Here is a 14,366-nt window from a genome sequence, read left to right as displayed (position 1 = left end):
TAGTCCAAAGAGGTTTTAATTGTCAGGAGAAACATTTAGTGATCAGTTATGATCTAAGGTCTTCTAGACATAGCTCTAGTTTAGGCACGTCAGTCATCCGAATTTCCGAACACTGCCCCCGGCCCTTAAGAATGAAAAGTACACAGAGAGCTAACATTAATGACATGCATATCAATCTCTCATGGCTCAAAGTGGAAGGGAGATTGACTTCATCACTTCTTGTTTTTGTAAGAGGTGTTGACAAGCTGAATGTACCAAGCTGTCTGTTTAAAATACTTGCACATAGCTCGGACACCCATGCATACCCCACAAGACATGCCACCAGAGGTCTCTTCACAGTCCCCAAGTGCAGAACAGACTATGGGAGGCGCACAGTACTACATAGAGCCATGACTACATGGAAATCTATTCTACATCAGGTAACTGATGCAAGCAGTTGAATCAGATTTACAAAACAGGTAAAAATACACCTTATGGAACAACGGGGATTGTGAAGAGACACACACAAAGGTACAGACACATGCACATGCATGCATTGTGATATTGTTGTATAGTGGCATTAAACATTTTGTATTGTATATATATAGTAGTGTAATAATGGTATATGATGTACTGTTTTATCTTTTGATTTATACGTAATGTAAGTGCTTTAATATGTTTGGACACGAGGAAGATTAGCTGCTGCCTTGGTTCCCTAAAAAATACAAATACAAATATCACTGTATACAGCACTGCTGGTTTTACAGCTGATAATGACTAAGTGTCCCACTGAAACAGCTTTCACTGCAGGAGTCTGGGTCACAGTGACCTGGCCTCTGGACTCTGAAAAATAAATGTAATTAACATTAAATCGTGCATTAATTGGCTCATTGCTTTCTAAAATAATTACTTTACAATGACAATGGTATTTACTTGAATAATGTTAGGTAACTATTGTCAGGCTAATTTTCCGTAAATGATATTACCTTGAAGATGGAGGACAAATATCCAGATGAAGATGGTGATAAAAGTCATGGTTGTTGTGGGTTCTGTTGTCATGAAGGACAGCTCTCAGTCATGAAGTGTTAAACTCACAGGGCTATAAACACTCCCAGACTACTGAAGCATGTGCTGACAATGCAGTGCATCATCACTATGCAAATCATCTTTTGGCCTGCTCCCCATCCACCATTATTCAGTCAACCTAGACCACTAAGGATCCATCAGATTACAACTGAGAGTCCATTACAATCTGAAGATCTTGCTCCCACAATTGTCACCTAATAATCCTAGAAGACCATATGAATATTGAAAATAAATCACGTGCATAAAAAGGGCATAAATTCAATGCTATTATTGGTTTAAGTACCATAACATATGACCACTATCAATGTTGTTTAGCAAGACAATACCATAATGAATACTGGATAATGTCACTACTGAACATACAGAATATCACTTTGTCTGTTGACTAGTGTTATGGTAATATGGTATGGTTGATTAGTGTTATGGTAATATGGTATGGTTGATTAGTGTTATGGTAATATGGTATGGTTGATTAGTGTTATGTAATATGGTATGGTTGATTAGTGTTAATGTAATATGGTGTGGTTCATTAGTGTTATGGTAATATGGTATGGTTGATTAGTGTTATGGTAATATGGTATGGTTGATTAGTGTTATGGTAATATGGTATGGTTCATTAGTGTTATGTAATATGGTATGGTTGATTAGTGTTATGGTAATATGGTATGGTTCATTAGTGTTAATGTAATATGGTATGGTTGATTAGTGTTATGGTAATATGGTATGGTTCATTAGTGTTATGTAATATGGTATGGTTGATTATTGTTATGGTAATATGGTATGGTTGATTAGTGTTATGGTAATATGGTATGGTTGATTAGTGTTATGGTAATATGGTATGGTTCATTAGTGTTAATGTAATATGGTATGGTTGATTAGTGTTATGGTAATATGGTCTGGTAAAATATTGATATCTATGGAAAAGAGGAATACCAGTCAGTTTCCACCTCCCAGTGATCACTGAATCACATCCGGCCATGATTGGGAGTCCCATAGGGCGGCGCATAATTGGCCCAGCGTCGGCCGGGTTTGGCTGGAGTAGGCTGTCATTGTAAATAAGAATTTGTTCTTAACTGGCTTGCATAGTTATAATTATTTATTTTTTTAAATGGTAATGTGCCGCCCCCTGCAGGGAGAGTTGGGTTAGTGCAGGGAGCTGTGTGGACTGACTGCTGGACTACTGGACTGATACTGAGAGAAGAGGGGCTCCACTGTGCAGGACTGCTACTCTGTTCCTGACTGAGTTCAGCTCCCTCCCTCCTCTCCTGTGTCTCTGATCAGACACACTGGGACTCTGTAGACCATCATTACAGTACATGAAACCCAGCATCGCCTCAACTTCTTAATAATACAATGTCAATGGGTCAGAAGTAATTTAAAAAAATGTCAAGCGGTATCAGGAAGTCTGTTTTGGATTATACTGGATTTGAAGGATTGTTGAAGATACATTTCTTCATGGTTCTCCATGAGCTCAAGAAAAATGTGTGAAAGAACCCATGGGATAGTGGCTGAATATGATTTAACAGCTTTGAGTTATCAGAATTAGATATTGTTGTTCAGCTCTACTACACACTGTGTCATTGTACTGGTTCATCTCCTCCCCTCAGCACCTGCAGTAGGTCCCAGCTGTAGCAGTACAGTCACTGTGCAGTCTGACTGAGGGAGGTTTTTGTACAGCTCTGTATCACTGTGTAAACACATATTTACTATTGATGTAGTGTATACTCTGACAGTAGTAATCTCCTGCATCTTCAGCCTGGACTCCACTGATGGTCAGAGTGAAGTCACTATGGGTTCCACTACCACTGAATCTAGATGGAGTCCCAGACTGAAGTGTTTTAGCATAGTAAATAAGGAGTTTAGGAGTTCCTCCAGGTTTCTGTTGATACCAGGCTAGGTAGATATTACCATGGACATTACTGCTGGTTTTACAGTCAATAGTGACTTTCTGTCCTGGGAGAACAGCTTTCACTGCAGGAGTCTGAGTCACAATGTACTGTCCTGTGGATTCTGAAAAATATAATAAAAACCATGTATATGAAAGAAATATTACATATAGTAATGAATAGTTCTGGATAGAAATTGATCACATTTCCGTTGTGTAGATTTAATTAATTTTCAACAATAAATTCAGAAAATGTTAACCTTGAAAGCAGAGGGCCAGTGTCCAGATGAGGATGGTGATAAAAGTCATGGTTGTTGTGGGTTCTGTTGTCATGAAGGACAGCTCTCAGTCATGAAGTGTTAAACTCACAGGGATATAAACACTCCCAGAGCACTGAAGCATGCACTGCCAATACAAAGTGTCCTCTCCATGCAAATAGTCTTCCAAGGAACAACCAATACCATCAATGCTGAGAGCAGGATTTGTTTCAACGGCTACCTTACTGTGTTATCTAAAAAATAACATATGAGTAAGCAAAAAGTAGGTGCTTGTGCTTCCAGAATTGTAGTGGCTACTTACTGTGGGGCTCTGCTACAGACAATCTGTTGAGGATAAAATAGGATCGTCTCAGTCTCCCCCAGTGGTTAAAGCTGGTAACAACAGGAACCTCAGTGTTTGGGTGACCCAAGATATAGGATTAAAGACATTGAGAGAAAGATATACCACAGCAACAGAAATGATACAGTAGCCAACCAGTCAGGCAATTTCACCCCACTCAAAAGGAATTTAATCTAAATTAGTTCACTTGAAATTGGGCCTAAAAGCACAGTTTGCTAAAAACACAAATTGCAAATCATAATGCAAAAATCAAGATGTTCAGAATGTCATATGGTTTTACCATTTCTCGTTAGAGGATTCACTCAATCCAATCCATTTTAAAGGTTAAGTTAATTGAATAGGTCCCTTTGTCACAACACATGTGCACTTAGTGACATACTATACATGACAAAAAACATTCAGATAGTCCATTACACTTAGATCTAAGCACCTATACAAAAGTTAAATACGTGTCTGATTTCCGACAGAAAAAGTGGGATGGATGTTGAGTCTCTTCAGCAATATCCAACATAGCAACAGTGCCTCTTTGATAGAATACAGAACCTCTCCAAAAACAACGCAGGAGACAAGAGAGACATAGGTCATTGTAATTGCTTATACACCCCATGCCAGAAGTCATTGTTGAGTCATTGCAGCTTTCCTGTGGTGCTACAAAACTATCTTCAGTTGTTCCCTAATGCTTCCTCGTCATCAGATTGGAATAATACTCAGGTTCAGTTGCGTCGCCCTCGTCTGGCACTGCTCTGCTGTTTTCATGAAGCCCTGGTCAGCCATCATTTGAGAGATCTCTGTATAAATGTATTCCAGTTCAGTGTTTCCCCTCAGGTCCACTTGGATTCTGTCACTGCCCCATATGTCGAGGAGGGCTTCAGTCTCCTCAATGCTCCAGGGGAGATCTAGTTCCCATGGTGATGGACAGCTGCCTGATTCTGGAGAGCCTAAATAAAATGTAAACAAAGGACCAACGTTGATAGTATAACGTAAAAACAGCATTTACTGTACAGAGATTAGGAGATTGTTTCCTTACCCGTTTCTTGGACTTGTCCACCTGGGACCTCTCGCATGTCTGTGGCGCCGTTCGGTTCCTCAGCCAGAGAGTCACAGGATAGATACTTGTTCCCGAATATTTGCACAAACTGATCATAGAATTTGCACTCCACTTTTTCCCCTCCAACCCTGGGAAAATAGAACATGACATTTGGTTGTTGACTCAACGCTTATTACTCATATCTGGTTAGTTAATGAGCTTTGCTTTACTAACATGAGCATGGCAAACCTCTAACCTTGAATACAAAACTGATCCATCAGTATGGAGTCTTCATAATCAATTCACAATTTTAAATAGAGGTTAATTTCAGATCCATATCTTATCCCCCACGGCTTACTGTTTGCTCTCACAGAGCTGGCGGAAGTTGCCTTTAGCAGCTCACTCTAGACTGGCACTGTTCGGCTGTCCTCAGGTAGCCCTCGTTGGCCATTGCCTGAGAGATCTCGGTGAAAATGTATCTGTTTTTGGTTCAGCCCTTCAGACCCTCCTGTACCTCGTCACTCCCCCAGATACTGAGGAGGACCTGGGTCTCACTGTCGCTCCAGGTGAACTTGGAGCCGTCAGTTAAAGGACGGCTTGCTGAAGACAAAGACACCCAATGAACACATTGATTACAGTGGGAAGGTTAGTTGAAATAAGACAACTCTGAACATTTCAAGGTATGGTATGGCTTTGCTTTACCTTTCCTTTGGTCAACTTCATGTGTAGACTCCCAGACAGCAGCTTCCTCATTGTCTAACAAATCTTCGGCCAAACTGTCGACGTTGAGCTCCCTTGAGAAAATCTCCTCCATCTGGTCGTAGAACTTACATTCCCTTCTGAGGAAACGAAAGATTAGACACACTGTTCAGAGGGAATTTCAGTTGGATCATTATATCCTCTGACCACATGTACTATGTAACAATAACAGTGATATAAACAAGACTGCAATTACATAGTTTATTAATGAGATGAAATTAAGTAAAGCATCAATTTATATCCAATGTTGTAGTGTAATTTATAAAGTAAATAACTAGACATAAAACAGTAGTTATAAATCCTTTGGATTCACTTGTCATGGTGGAAGCTGGCCTTCAGTCGTTTGATGCGGGTGTGGCACTGCTCAGCCGTCCTTAAGAACGCCTGGGCCGTCATCCTCCGTGAGATGTACTCAAACACGTGTCTGTTCTTCAAGCAGCCGCGGAGGGAGAGCTGCACGTGGTCCTCACCCCAGACCTCCAGCAGAGCCTGGGTCTCCCGATCGGACCAGGGCATCTTTCTGCTGGACTCTGTGACAGCGTAACTGACTGAGCCCTGGCCTTCAAAAAACAACAATGAGACACACATATGGAAGGTATGAGCGGTAGGGATTAACCTGCGCAATATGTTTATGAGAGGCTTTCAGTGGCTACTAAAATATATTTTTAAAGATTGATTATGACTAGGGTCCTGATTTGACCTGACCCGGGACAAACAACTGCTGGCACTGACACAGGAAAAACACAGGGCCCTAATTACATTAGACTTAGAGTGTAAGGATGATAAGGAGGCACCATACATGTTTCCTGATCTGGTTCTTCAGTGGGATCTGGATTGAAGTCATCACACAAATCAACAATCTCTGCATCGGGGGAGAGAGTGTCGTTGCCTAGCACCGGCTCCAGGAACCTGTAGTATCTGAAGAGTAAGGGCTCCCCTCCATTTCTGTAGGTACGAGCAGAGGTAGAGGGAGGTGGAGAACAGTGGGAAGTGAAGGGTTCATTTGTAACAGGTCCCAATGACCATCACTCGCCTTACCCACAAATAATCTGTGCTTTGCACTTACATCCTGTTGTGGAGACACCGTCGGTAAGTTTTCCTCAGCCGCTTAACCCTCGAGTGGCACTGCTCAGCCGTTTTGAAATGCCCCATGGAGGCCAGCTTCTCCGCTATGTCGGCGAAAATGTGCCCGTTGCGGACGCAACCTCGGAGGCTTGTCTGGACCTCCTCGTTCCCCCACAGCTCAATGAGGGCCAGCGTCTCTGGCTCCGACCACGGGGTGTATCTCATCCCATCAGCACCTGCTCCGGGAGACATATACATTGGAAACCTCCAGATCGTAGGTACGGCTGATCGGATTGACTGAGTCTTCAGTGTAAACAGATAACCGTCTGTACTACCAATGTACCTGTGTCCTGGTCTACTGTTTGATCATCTCTTTCATCATACTCATCAATGGAGACCGCTTCATGACCAAGTATTCGCTCCAACTGATTGTAGAACTTGTATTCCGCTCCCTTTCTTCCACATCTGAGAATAGCAGACAGAAAAGGAAGCCATTTTTTTTAAATTTTAAAAGTTTTGAGATGGAGTATTCTGGCTATGGGTTAGATTAGAGCATGCTTATTTGTATGTTTCTGCAAATTAATATCAACATAAAAACATCAGAAAGTGTCCAATTTAAACCTGTGGGGTACAATGTTGTAGCACTGACGGAAGTTGTTCCTCATGGACTTGACTTTCCAACGACACTGATCTGGGGTCTTGGAGTACCCTTGGTCATGCATCTTTTCTGATATGTCCATGTAGACGGGGCCATTGTGGACAAAGTCTCTCAGCACCCTCTGAACCTCGTCCTCCCCCCAGATGTCAATGAGGGCCAGGGTCTCAGGATCCGACCATGAGCCTGGTGTGATCCTCTCAGAAGTGGTGTTGTTGTCCACTTCTGTAGACTCTAAATACAAAACAGCTCAATAACAAGAACGTTTCCCTGTTTAGACTTGGCAAAGGTACTTGTGTTGAGGAGACGGCACCTACAGTAGAACCAGTAGCTAAATTTGATATAACAAACAGGGTTCAATCTGACATACCCATGCAGGGTGTCATTAGAAAGTTTGCATAGGTTGATGTGAGCTGAACTTTTACCTTGAAGTGAGTCACTGTCTGATTCTTCTGATATGTCATTGGTCAAGTCTGTCACCACTGTTCTGGTGGTGGGAGGCTGCATCTCAAGTATTTGATCTAAAATATCGTAGAACTTCAAATCAACCTGCTCAGATCCAGAAGAACTAAAGAGCACAGGTAGAGAGAGATTGCAAAATTAGAATCAATCTGTAATCCAATTCACATTAGCAAAATGACAAATGTATCAATAATAGAGCTGAAACGCAATGGTTACCTGATGGTTTCCTGACACTGCCGATAGCCGGCTTTCAAACGCTTTATCCTGGTGTGGCACTGCTCTGCAGTTCTGTAATAACCACGGAAGTTGAGCTTTTCTGAAATCTCTGAGTATATGTGACTGTTGTGCGGGCAGCGCTTCAGGTTCTGCTGCACAGTGTCGTCTCCCCAGAGCTCCAGGAGGATCATCGTCTCGCCGTCCACCCAGGGGATCTTCTTCCTGTCCTCTGGCACGCCCACCGCAGCCTCTGGATGGATCAGAGTCAAAGGGAAAGAGGGTGTGAGAAAGATTGGCCCAATCCATCCACTCACCCTTATCCCTAAACCCTTGTTGACTCCTCCTCATAGATATCAAAGAATGAGTCAGATATGCTAGGTTGAGTTTCTTCCCAGTCCTTCCATACCCATACAGGGGTCTTCAAGTTGATCTTATTATAGTTTACTAGTGAAAGAGGAACTGGTTAACCAGTAGAGAGACTGTGACCTTACCCCTCTCCTGGGAAGAGTAAACAGAGTACTCGTTGTCTGCTGACCATGATTCTCTAGACTCCATGTCAAGACAGTTTTCTGACATCTCCACATATGAGGGAAGCTCATTCCCCAGTATTCTCTCCAGCAGGTCATAGAATTTGCATTCTACTTGTTCTCTGCCGTTAATGCTGCATTTGGGGAAAGAAAACAATGCACATTTTCAAAGCAAAGCATTGTTCTGGCTCAAATAGACAAAATGTAAGCCATGACAGGATATCAAACAAGAATGTAAAGGCCTGAGCATAGATCCCTGTGGGACTCCCAATGCACAAAGAAAATTATAGTTAAACTTTAACTGACATACTTGTTCTCGTAGCACTGTCGGAAACTCCGTTTCAGTCTTTTAACCCTCGTCTGGCACTGCTCTGCAGTCCGGATAAAGCCCTGGGCAGACATCTTTTGGGATATCACAGCAAAAAGGTGCCCATTTCTATGCATACCCCTCAATTCCCTCTGCATTTTGTCATCTCCCCATATGTTGATTAGGGTGAGGGTTTCCAAGTCTGTCCAGGGAACACTTCTGGTTCCTTCAGTGGAAAAAGAGACAAACACAACAGCAGTGATCACTAATTATTAATCATTTGATTGATTTGGATCAGGGCTGCGCAACCCTCTTCCTGGAGATCTACCTTCCTGTGGGTTTTCAGTCCAACCCTAATTTAACACACCTGATTCTACTTATTAGTTGTTAAACAAGACCTTAACTATCTGAATCAGATATGGTAAATTAGGGTTGGACTGAAAACCTACAGGACAGCAGATCTCCAGGAAGAGGGTTGGGCAGCCCTGATTTAGATGAATCACATTGCACACTCCAAATGTAAAATCAGCTGTATTAACATTCAAGCAGTTTGACCTCTTTGTATGGTCGTGGGCAACATGCTGCATGCAAACACACATTAGTCATTTTCCCAAGAGCCAATATTATGTGATTTACCAAGAAAGGCACAATCGGACCATACCCATCTCTTCTAGACCAGAGTGGCCAGGGAACTCCCAATCATCAGTGTCTTCTAGCTGGTCATCTGTCACCTCTTCAACATCATAGGTGACCTCAGGAACCATTAAGAGGGACACGTTCCCAAGTATTCGCTCGAGTTGGTCAAAAAATTTACACTCCACTCTGTACATAGGGAATGGTTTCAGTGAGAGAATATAGACAAGCACATTACAGGGATATTGTCTTTAGATATTTTTGTCAGATGTTACTATGGAATACTGAAGTATAATTACAAGCATTTCATAAGTGTCAAAGGCTTTGATTGACAATTACATGAAGTTGATGCAAAGAGTCAATATGTGCAGTGTTGACCCTTCTTTTTCAAGACCTCTGCAATCCGCACTGGCATGCTGTCAATTAACTTCTGGGCCACATCCTGACTGATGGCAGCCCATTCTTGCATAATCAATGCTTGGAGTTTGTCAGAATTTGTGGGTTTTTGTTTGTCCACCCATCTCTTGAGGATTGACCACAAATTGTCAATGGGATTAAGGTCTGGGGAGTTTCCTGGCCATGGACCCAAAATATCGATGTTTTGTTCCCCGAGCCAATTAGTTATCACTTTTTCCTTATGGCAAGGTGCTCCATCATGCTGGAAAAGGCATTGTTCATCACCAAACTGTTCCTGGATGGTTGGGAGAAGTTGCTCTCCGAGGATGTGTTGGTACCATTCTTTATTCATGGCTGTGTTCTTAGGCAAAATTGTGAGTGAGCCCACTACCCTGGCCGAGAAGCAACCCCACACATGAATGGTCTCAGGATGCTTTACTGTTGGCATGACACAGGACTGATGGTATCGCTCACCTTGTCTTCTCTGGACAAGCTTTTTTCCGGATGCCCCAAACAATCGGAAAGGGGATTCATCAGAGAAAATGACTTTACCCCAGTCCTCAGCAGTCCAATCCCTGTACCTTTTGCAGAATATCAGTCTGTCCCTGATGTTTTTCCTGGAGAGAAGTGGCTTCTTTGCTGCCCTTCTTGACACCAGGCCATCTTCCAAAAGTCTTTGCCTCACTGTGCGTGCAGATGCACTCACACCTGCCTGCTGCCATTCCTGAGCAAGCTCTGTACTGGTGGTGCCCCGATCCCGCAGCTGAATCAACTTTAGGAGACGGTCCTGGCGCTTGCTGGACTTTCTTGGGCGCCCTGAAGCCTTCTTCACAACAAATGAACCGTTCTGCTTGAAGTTCTTGATCATACGATAAATGTTTTTCTTTTATTTGAAATCTTACTGGCAGCAATATCCTTGCCTGTGAAGCCCTTTTTGTGCAAAGCAAGGATGACGGCACGTGTTTCCTTGCAGGTAACCATGGTTGACAGAAGAAGAACAATGATTCCAAGCACCACCCTCCTTTTGAATCTTCCAGTCTGTTATTCGAACTCAGTCAGCATGACAGAGTGATCTCCAGCCTTGTTCTCGTCAACAATCACACCTGTGTTAATGAGAGAATCACTGACATGATGTCAGCTGGTCCTTTTGTGGCAGGGCTGAAATGCAGTGGAAATGTTTTTTGGGATTCAGTTAATTTGCATGGCAAAGAGTGACTTTGCAATTAATTGCAATTCATCTGATCACTCATAACATTCATTCATAACATTCTGGAGTATATGCAAATTGCCATCATACAAACTGAGACAGCAGACTTTGTGAAAATTAATATGTGTCATTCTCAAAACTTTTGGCCACGACTGTGTGTGTAAATAAATAAATAAATATATAGCAAACGTTCTTCTGTAGTGTACTCACTTCTGCTGAAGAGACTGACGAAAGCTGTTCTTCAATCGTTTGATCCTGGTCTGACACTGCTCTACAGTTCTCATGTAGCCTCTCTCAGACATATTTTTGGAAATGAGAGTGAATACGTGGCGATTTTTGACACAGCCTTTCAGAACTCGCTGCACAGAGTCTTTTCCCCAAATGTCTATAAGGTTTAGAGTCTCATCATCCGACCAAGGGACTTTGGTGTCAGTCGTCATGGGATAGGCAGTACCTTGGGGTTCTTGACACAAAAGGGTAAGTAAAACTGTCATGCATTTTCTTTTACCATGTACTGTATTTCAAATTAATTCAGAATGAACAGAGATTCCACACCTGTGTATTCTCCCCATATCGAGATGAGAGGAGATTCACTAGAAGATTCGATATTCACTGGAGAATCCCTGTAAAAGAGAAACACAGAAATTCACATTAAGCAGATTTAAAATCCCCCACAAAAAAACACAATGACATCAAAGGCATGCTGGGAGACACACCAATGTGTTACTTCAATATCAGTTCTTACTGAAACAGAGGTGAAGCTGCTTGCCGTTTCCGGGGAACCTCCGAACTGTTGCTCATTTTCCTCTTCCAGGGCAGAGTCTGCCCTCTCCTACTTTCATTGGCTGAAAATGACGTTCCCTCCTCTACAATTTCATCTGTTTCAATTCTGTCCCTCTGTTCATTTCGCTTCTGTCTTGTTCTCTCTGATATCCTCCTCTTGCCGGTCCCCAGATTTGACTGGTCAATGGGAATCTCAATAATCTCTTCTTTATTTGGATGGTTTGAGATTGGTGTGGCCTCTTGCAGGCAATCAGAGTGTTTTTGAGTATGTTTGTCAGCAGTAGTCCCCAGTTTCGTGACTGGAGGGAGGGACAGAGAGGAGAGGATGCAGTCGTCCATAGGTAAAGAGCAAGTGTCTGAGAGAAATAAAGAATGAGAGGCTTAGTAAATCACTGCGACTTCTCACCCGTTTGCTAGTCAAATAATACATTTATAATTCTAACAATCAAAGCAAAGTGATACAGTAGCAAAGATCATGACACATCAGTCATAATTATCCACTGAGCCAGCCTTACCTTTTAGGTGAATGTGTCCAAGATTTCTGTGATGTTCAATTAAAGCCTTCATCTCCTCTGGCGGAGTCGCAGATTGCAAACACTCATCCAGAACTGAGGGGGCACCATCAAGCCATGACACCATCTGAGAAAGGGCCCTTAGTCATCACGGGTGTGCATTAGCAGTGGTAGGTTAAAGTTTAATACAATACATGCTGTATTCTGAAGGCTAACTGAAGGCAATAGTCAAGGTGTGTAAGTGTTGTGAAATACAATGTTGAGTTCAATGGTAGCACCTGTGCAAAGTCTGGTACAGGCAGCAGCTCCTCCAGTCTGGAGAGGAACTCCCACAGGAGAATCTCCAGTGCTGTGTCATACTTGTGCCCGTACTGTACTGGGAACACCTCCTGGGGGGTTAGAAGACATAGAACATTTTGAACCGTAAGTGAAAGGGGGGGGGGGGAGAGGGAGAGAAAATGAGGGAGAGTGTCATCTCACCAGGAAGAAGTGCTCTTTCACACCTGGGTCTTGTAGCAGGGTTTGGACCAGCTCCAAGAAACTGGCCCCAGAATCTTCTACTTGTGCATCAGTCACCTGTAACATGCACACACACACCCCGGGAGATGAATTACCCAAACTATGTGTGTATTTCTTCCTATTGATTTAATGTATTTTTTTGCACAGGAGGACACTGAGGGGAGAACAGCTCATAATAATGGCTGGAATGGAGTGAATGGAATGATATCAAACACATGGAAATCATGTGTTTGATGCCATTCAGTTTATGCCGTTGCAGACATTACTATGAGCCCGTTCTCCCCAATTAAGGTGCCACCAGCCACCTGTGGGTTAATGTGCATAGTAAATCACCCACACAGTGGTCCCTGGGTGTAGTGACGGAAGCTTTGATTCTGTCCAGGTGGGGCTGGATGGTCTCAGGGTCGACTTGGTGATCACCGCGACACAATTCCAGAACCAGCTATGGTCACAAAAAAAGTATTTCAATGCTATCATTGGCACCAGTGCACTACTGGTTTACTGGTTCAACTATCAACCACTGTTTGACAGATTGGAGGGAACTAATACAGTTGTTAAATGTACAAAAATAAGCTACATTTCAGTCACTAAACAAATCCATGTGCAGACACACATGCACACACTTCTCAACAGAGATGCTAACCCTGGCTCTCAGTCCCAGGATGAGTTGGGCCCTCTGCCGGTAACTCAGCAGCTCTGGAACCATCTCTGTCACCGAGGTGACAAACTCCTCCAGCATCCCATAATGCATGACAAGTCCTTTCTGCACAACTTGCCACATAGCAGCTGACAGAAGTTGCAGGGGTGGAGCCAAAAGGCGTAAATAAGAAACTGATAGAAAGGGATCTGCGAGAGAGAGAAAGAATTATACTCACACATTTAAACACTACTAAGATCTACCAGCACATTGGGCATTTGCTGTTCCGAAGACATTACATCATAGGACTGACTGGGCAACAGTGTCAGGGAGCCCTCTACTGGCCCTTCAAGACAAAAACAATGCCACATGATGTATTTAGCCACCCCATGCTTATAGTAAATTTGAGAATATTCATTAGTAGTAAGCCTTTGTGTTGGCGAACATATGAGACACGTCAAATTAATTGTAGATGTTAAACAATTACACATAGCCTACACTAAATATGAGCAGCAGGATAAAGGCTCACGAGGATGGAACCGGCATGCAGATGCATAGCAGACTCAACTCTATAATGTTACATTCAGGTCGGCACTAGAAAACTCGGAAAGTTCCACTATATACACGTTGTATTTAAAGCAATGATCGCAAGCAGTGTTTTAAAAACGTTGGCCAAACACTGCCCTGCTGGTGAAAGTAAATCAGTATTTCGAAAAAGTCACGCACCTTTGTAATTTTCTGTACGGCTTCTTTCCATTGCTTGTTTCCAATTTTCAAAAAATATCCGACAGTGTCGCAAATATATATCAATAACAGTGTTATTTAGCTTGTTGTAGTAGTGTCAACGCAAACCAAAATGCTCTGATGCTATCTTGGACAAATATGGATGTATTTCTAATCAAAAACGTGCAGCATTATAATAATCATTCTGCAGGACGAAATAGATATCTTTGAGCGCATAAATCATTCAAAAATATTAGGAGATTGCTTCTCGCAATTTGAATCTGGGATGACCGAAAACAAAGATTCTGGTCTAATCCGCTTTAGTCCGGATCACATGAAGCCTGATTCCCCCATTGGTTGTGGAGAACCA

At 42.7% G+C, this 14,366-nt stretch overlaps 1 protein-coding gene across 3 annotated transcripts; it reads right to left on the bottom strand.

Moving 5' to 3' along the window:
* Window positions 1-3,706: 3,706 nt before the first annotated feature.
* On the bottom strand, window positions 3,707-14,364 carry LOC106576302 (uncharacterized). Of its 3 annotated transcripts, none has more exons than XM_014153400.2 (23): window positions 14,000-14,364; window positions 13,280-13,482; window positions 12,974-13,078; window positions 12,598-12,693; window positions 12,396-12,506; window positions 12,121-12,244; window positions 11,568-11,961; window positions 11,378-11,445; window positions 11,033-11,285; window positions 9,248-9,408; window positions 8,590-8,812; window positions 8,244-8,413; window positions 7,753-8,002; window positions 7,500-7,642; window positions 7,041-7,308; window positions 6,763-6,884; window positions 6,421-6,655; window positions 6,154-6,299; window positions 5,668-5,914; window positions 5,298-5,434; window positions 4,954-5,195; window positions 4,596-4,744; window positions 3,707-4,506 (listed from the first exon to the last, which is right to left on the bottom strand). In XM_014153400.2, the coding sequence occupies exons 1-21, from the start codon at window positions 14,028-14,030 to the stop codon at window positions 5,086-5,088; spliced, it is 3,597 nt and encodes a 1,198-aa protein (XP_014008875.2). In that variant the 5' UTR covers window positions 14,031-14,364; the 3' UTR covers window positions 3,707-4,506; window positions 4,596-4,744; window positions 4,954-5,085. The 3 variants fall into 3 exon arrangements, with proteins under 3 accessions (XP_014008875.2, XP_045555878.1, XP_045555879.1); XM_045699922.1 differs by having other exon boundaries at window positions 5,298-5,431; XM_045699923.1 differs by lacking the exons at window positions 13,280-13,482; window positions 14,000-14,364 and having other exon boundaries at window positions 12,621-12,693.
* Between the last annotated feature and the right edge of the window lie 2 nt (window positions 14,365-14,366).

The sequence above is a fragment of the Salmo salar genome, chromosome ssa17 (assembly GCF_905237065.1).
Source record: "Salmo salar chromosome ssa17, Ssal_v3.1, whole genome shotgun sequence".
NCBI classification, from domain to species: domain Eukaryota; kingdom Metazoa; phylum Chordata; class Actinopteri; order Salmoniformes; family Salmonidae; genus Salmo; species Salmo salar.
Note: the sequence above shows the minus strand (reverse complement) of the source record. Positions and strands in the feature narration are given on the sequence as shown.

What these genes read in the sequence shown, in the direction of transcription:
- LOC106576302 (XM_014153400.2), bottom strand. Translation starts at nt 14,030, where the DNA reads ATGGAAAGAAGCCGTACAGAAAATTACAAAG. An exon ending in GCAGCTTCACCTCTGTTTCA is followed by an intron (nt 11,446 to 11,567) that starts GTAAGAACTGAT and finishes TCTCTTTTACAG; the next exon opens with GGATTCTCCAGTGAATATCG. An exon ending in TTACTCTTCCCAGGAGAGGG is followed by an intron (nt 8,003 to 8,243) that starts GTAAGGTCACAG and finishes TGATCCATCCAG; the next exon opens with AGGCTGCGGTGGGCGTGCCA.